Raw genomic sequence first — 6,381 nt, 5'->3', positions numbered from 1 at the left:
AGACAAATAATATCTAAGGTATGTTATTTTGAACATTTATAATGAAATGTTATTTTCGAATTTACGGGAAAGGGTTAAAACGTAACCTTCATATAATTTTTCTTTGCACTAAATTTAAGGATCAACTATTTAATTTATTCTTCTAGCACCTACTTATGCCTAATTAAATAATGGAATTTTGGAGTATCATTTCGTTTATACAAAATAAATTTCTTCTTAATACGAAAAGCCATGTTTTATTTATTAATATTGCTCTAACTTGTAACTATTTTAACATCTATTCGGCTTGCACTTTTTGTAAATTATATACATGTACAATCGTTCTTTAAATCGTTGTTTAGTCATTCCAAAATGTCGTCTGCCTACTTCAAGCTTCAAATCGCCACATAATCAATCAGTTTGCAGAATATGACATTGTACATACATGTACGATCTCTCGTGATTAAAAGATAAGAAATTGTGCACCACAATACTAGACATGTTAACGGCTTCATTGTTTTTGTCTTCCGTAGTACTATTTCTGACGTATTCAGGTAAGGATTCTTATATCTTGTAAAAATTATAGCAATTTTCCAGTTTTAAAGAATGATAGAATAAGTTACCAAAGTCTGAATAAAGCAATTACAATGAAAGTGACAACAAACAAATAGCCAACTGAAAGCTTATATTTGGACTTTGAACTATACTGAATTGAATGTTCCTCGAATATCATGTGGCCCAACCTTTGTAAAAGAGGCAAAATCTACAATCATACGAAAAGAGCTTATGGACGATTTCTTGAAAACTTAAGTTAAAAAGCTAATTTAACATCTTTTGCATCTAACATAAATATAATGCCTTAATTGAAAAGGTTAAGTGTTGCCTTTAGATTAAAAATTTGAATATCAAACACAACGTTAACACAATACATTTACATGTACACAATTTTCATCTTCGTACTTACAGATATAGTCAACACCGAATGTCCGTTAGGCTGGCATCATTATGGAACCTCTTGTTTTTTCTTTAGTACTGAGGCTTTTAATTGGGTAGATGCTGAGGTAAATATGTTTTTAATTTATAGATGCAAACGCCTGAGGGAATTAACTATTAAAAAATTTAAGCTGAACGTTTTATATCTAGGAATCAAGCTTCTCAATGATCAAAACTATTGTTTGTCGAACTGCTATACACATGTATCAAATATAATAATTCCTGTGTGGTTCAAATTCCTGGAAATTTTTTTGATTTTTTTTTTTTTGTCAACAGGTCAAAGTTTACAATTTGTGAAAATTATAATACTGATTATACAAAATAAGATATGAAGCAAACATTCATGTTCTTTCGTATATACAAGTAGTTGTTCCAGGGACACAGTTGGCGTCTTTTGATTTTTGTTAACACACTCTAACACATATACAAAATGTAGTCAATAGAATATAACTTGCATTTTTCCCATACACCTCTAAATTTATTTCTACATTATACAATTTAGTTCATGCATAATTAGTAAGCAGTGGGTGAAATTACACGAATGTTTAGAGAAAGATGTAATTGTGTTCAGTTGTAAAAAGCAAGTATGATAAATTTAACTGACAAAACGAATCGTCCGAAAAGAATCTTAAAAACACTACACTGTAAATATCTTGTTTGATAGAGCAGGGTTTTTTTTTTTTTATCAATTTGCATTTATATAACCAAGAAGATTTGGACAAAAGTGAAGAAGAAATAAATAAAATTCAAACAATTTATTAATTTAACATAAAGAAGTGTAAAATGATTGATAAACGGATTGACTAATTTTATTTTAGTACTTAAAATATATATTGTCTGAATTTCATTTATTTCTACTTCTCATTTGTCCAAATCCTCCTCGTTATATTTATTGTCTCAAAGAAATGCACTATACAAAACAACTGTGTTCTCGGGCCAGTTGTATTAATTGCAATAATATCACATGTCCATTTTGCATAATTAAAAAAATTAATGTGTATATTAATATATTTCAACATTAAACATTAACTGACTCTAATTCCAATTAAAATGTGTTGATTTGCTTTTATTCATCCAAGTCATTTCTTTAATTGTACAGGGCAGTTGTCGTGCACATAGTGCTCGTCTGGCTGAAGTTCAAAGCAAAGCACAGTCAGACTATCTAATAAATATGTCAATATCTGTAGGACAAGGTATGTAATTTTCCTAACCATTTAAAAAATATAATATTTTTATAAATTGGTGGTATTTTTTGCTGTTTTCTTCTGCTCTTAGGTCGGGTTGTTATCTATATGACACATTCCCCGTTTCCCCATTTCATATATAAACAAGGAACATGCGATCATGACATTTACTTCCAAAATATTTATCAATACATTTGCATGTACTTTGTATGAAAAGAGGGACGAAAGATACCAAAGAGATAGTCAAACTCATAAATCTAAAACAAACTGACAACGCCATGGCCACAAATGAAAAAGACAAACAGAAAAACAATAGTACACATGACACAACATAGAAAACTAAAGAATAAACAACACGACCCCCACCAAAAACTAGGGGTGATCTCAGGTGCTCCGGAAGGGTAAGCAGGTCCTGCTCCACATGTGGCACCCGTCGTGTTGCTTATGTGATTACAAATCCGGTAAATAGTCTTATTCGGTAGGTCACATTCATGGAAGGGAAGGGCATGTAGTTACGACGTAATGAACATATCCGATATATTTGTGAAACGGTTATTCCATAACGGTCAACCAACTTTGATGGCGTCCGTAAAATTTACGAAGGGATGGACATTATGAACATTGTCAAGAAAATATTTAATCCAAACATAAAATTGACATGAGCAGAGTAGGTCAGCATGCTGTAATGGATGCTATTTTTGTGGTTTCACAAAGGATTTGTGAAGTGCAAGCGTCAAAGTAGAAGGCAGGTCCGATTAGTCTGGATTTATGCGAACTTTCGATCATAATTGGAACAATACCACGTTTGGTTAAATTCACAAAGATTTGCGAAAATGTCGGATAATGGCGACAGCGATCGTGAAGTAGAGATTTTTAATGACAGTGATCGAGTGAAATTGTGGGGAGGAACAATGAAATTTAACGATAACACCTCATCGGAGTTATTGAAACATGGATTTGACACTATGGAGGCAATTTCAATGATTGAGCCAGGTTTAGCCCTAATCTCTATACATTTTCAAAAATAATATATTTTCTCTACATATTGCATATTTATATGATATTCTAGGACACAGTTATTGGTTGGGTGCACGAGATGATATAATTGAAGGGACTTGGATCTGGGCATCGACAGACGAGGTCGTTACATATACAAACTGGTTTCCAGGTGAACCGAATGGGCTTCGCAGAGAGAACTGCTTACACATGTATTCTGCAGAAGGCCTGAAATGGAATGATTACCCTTGTGAACAGAAGAACAGATTTATTTGTGAAAAAGAGTCAGTATATTATATATATCCATTCAATGACATCCGTATTTCATTCTTGTTTGTTAATTTATTCTGTATCCGTAAAAATTATCATAATGATATTAAATTAATTCGACCACGCCACAATTTAGGTTATTGTGAGGGAAATGTTTTAAAGTTTTTGAATATATATGATGCATAAAAGATTAATAATTTCAAGAATCTTCAAATAAATTGACCAGCTTAGACATACTACATAGAAATAATTCATGTTAACTTATCGCTCCTTCATCATTGATATGGTTACATTTATAAATTAACTGTTTACAAAATTTTGTGATTTTTTTAAATACTAACTGGTCTACCTCCGGCATAGATTGCCTTAGCTGTATTTGGCAAAACTTTTAGGAATTTTGGTCCTCAATGCTCTTCAACTTCGTTCTTTATTTGCCATTTTTAACTTTTTTTGGATTCGAGCGTCATTGATGAGTCTTTTGTAGACGAAACGCGCGCCTGGCGTATATACAAAATTTAGTCCTGATATCTATGATGAGTATAATTAATAAACTTATTCTAAAAGGTTAACAATTCAACACTGTATTAAGATCATTGAATATTGTGTTTTGGTATAAATAATGATTTTTTTATCAGTAAATTGAAAGCAAACTAAATATTACTAGTATGTTATATGCATATACACATGCATGGATCTACATTCTGTCAATACCTGTAACTTGGCATTACACAAGGTCATGTCTTTCTCTGACGTTTGTGATGTCTTTACACTAAATTCATTGGATGTTGGATGTGTACGGATAGAAAGTTTAGTCTTAGGTGCATGCTTGTTTTTATTAGTTGTTAGTGGCTTTGAACTAGCTGTCAGATAACTGCGAGTACTCTCAGATATGTTCCTAGTGTCTTTTTGTTGTCGGGATGTACAAGTACCCGGCCACGTCCACTTGTATTGTTATCCATCTGATAAGTTCAGACTTTTTCAACCGATTTTTATAGTTCGTTACTATGTTGTACTGTTATACCATTGTCTCAGGTTAGGTGGAGGGTTGGGATACCGCTAACATGTTTAACCTCACCACATTATCTATTTATGTGACTGTCCCAAGTCATGGGTCTGTAATTTAGTAGTTGTTGTTTGTTTATGTGTTACAAATTAGTTTTTTCGTTCATTTTTTTATATAAATGAATAAATAAGGCCGTTAGTTTTCTCGTTTGAATTGTTTTACATTGTCATATCGGGGCCTTTTATAGCTGACTATGCGGTAAGGGTTTTGCTCATTGTTGAAGGCCGTACGGTAACCTAAAGTTGTTATCGTCTGTGTCATTTTGGTCTCTTGTGGGCAGTTGTCTCATTGACAATCATACCACATCTTCTTTTTTATACGTTGTTTAGTGGTTTATTACAGGTTCAATCCAGGATAATTCATATATTATTTCAACTTTGTCTTATATTACTGTTGAAACCTAGAAATATATCTTGAATTTAAAATCATATTCACATGGAACGTGTAATTTGTTTAATGTATAATACATGATTATGTCTTGGCTACGATAATAACAACACCAACTGGCGAACCTTATCTTCTAGAATATAGAAAGAATACAGAAATAAATTAGAGGGCTTCGTTTTTAATTTATATCTTTACTAAATATATGTTGGGACCTAAAGATGACTTTGTAATATAAATATGGTCATTTAGGTCTTCTTTCGACCGGCAGTAAAACTCTTGCCAAAGTGTCCGAGTACAAGTACGCAGCCTTGTCAGAATGAGATATTTAAATCCGATGTCTCGTGTAAAGAGAGTGCTAATCTTTTTTTCAAGTTAAGAACCCTTGTAGCAACTCTTATAGTGGTCCGTAGGAGGCCTGGTCTGCTGATAGACCAAATTATGTTCCTATTCCATATACCCTCATTTTGTAGATTATTCAGTCCGCATTATAGACCACCTGAATACTAATCCCAGACGATCTTTCAGTATTACAGGACCCACACGAAACATTCCATTTTAAACTGTAGAAAACCATGAAAAAACGTTGATGACGTCACGGTCACATGACTAAATTATGTCTGTGGCTGATAACAAAATAACGTCAGCCAATCAAAAGACGTGTTGCATCCAAAATTAAATTATTTGCTTATGGAAGTTAAGGAACCGTAAATCAATCAATCATATATTTCGGTGAACTATTATACTTTTCTTTTGTAGGTATCCTGGAGATGGTTCTGAAATAGTAGGATAATCAAATGTTAATGTTAACACAAGTCGTTTTGCTATTAAATATTATTGCAGAAATAGTTTGTTAAAAAAAGAGGGACGATGATACCAAAGGGACAGTCAAACTCATAAATCTAAAACAAACTGACAACGCCATGGCTAAAAATGAAAAAGACAAACAGAAAAACAATAGTACCCATGACACAACATAGAAAACTAAAGAATAAGCAACACGAACCCCACCAAAAACTAGGAGTGATCTCGGCAGGTGCTCCGGAAGGGTAGGCAGATCCTGTTCCACATGTGGCACCCGTCGTGTGTTAAACTTGTATTTAGATACGAAAAATATACACATTTCTCGTAATTACACTGTATGAACAAAATTAGTGTATCTTCACACCCCTTAACATAGTTTTTAATAGTTTGACATTCTGTAAAAAAAAGTGTAAAAAATGAATGTTCGAATCTGTAATTAGAAAAGTTAGGCGTGTTATATATTTTCTATTAAACATTTTTGGATTAATATTTTATCAAACCATTTCTCATCACTTTGCGTCCGTCGTCATCAGTCGTCGTACTTAACCATGTTGAACTTCTTCTGAACAACTGCTAAATGGAATGACACTAAACATGAATGTTTATGAGTTGCTGATTACGCGTACATGTAGTTGATTTGTAGTTGATCCATTATATGGACAATACTTTTAATTTGAATTGACTGCTTCTTATTATAAATTCATTGAT

At 32.6% G+C, this 6,381-nt stretch overlaps 1 protein-coding gene across 1 annotated transcript; it reads left to right on the top strand.

Moving 5' to 3' along the window:
* The first annotated feature begins 361 nt into the window (after positions 1-361).
* On the top strand, positions 362-5,689 carry LOC134705120 (perlucin-like). The gene is made up of 5 exons (XM_063563878.1): positions 362-533; positions 946-1,040; positions 2,072-2,165; positions 3,226-3,436; positions 5,629-5,689. Exons 1-5 carry the CDS (start codon positions 479-481, stop codon positions 5,660-5,662), a joined length of 489 nt encoding a protein of 162 aa, XP_063419948.1. The 5' UTR covers positions 362-478; the 3' UTR covers positions 5,663-5,689.
* The last annotated feature ends 692 nt before the right edge of the window (positions 5,690-6,381 follow it).

Source organism: Mytilus trossulus, chromosome 2 (genome assembly GCF_036588685.1).
Source record: "Mytilus trossulus isolate FHL-02 chromosome 2, PNRI_Mtr1.1.1.hap1, whole genome shotgun sequence".
In the NCBI taxonomy this organism is placed as follows: Eukaryota; Metazoa; Mollusca; class Bivalvia; order Mytilida; family Mytilidae; genus Mytilus; species Mytilus trossulus.
The sequence above is the reverse complement of the archived record's forward strand: the minus strand, read 5'-3'. Positions and strand labels throughout refer to the sequence as shown.

Coding starts and splice junctions, on each gene's coding strand:
- LOC134705120 (XM_063563878.1), top strand. CDS start 479: ATGTTAACGGCTTCATTGTTTTTGTCTTCCGTAGTACTATTTCTGACG. Junction 1,041..2,071: donor TTAATTGGGTAGATGCTGAG/GTAAATATGTTT, acceptor TTAATTGTACAG/GGCAGTTGTCGTGCACATAG. Junction 2,166..3,225: donor GTCAATATCTGTAGGACAAG/GTATGTAATTTT, acceptor ATGATATTCTAG/GACACAGTTATTGGTTGGGT.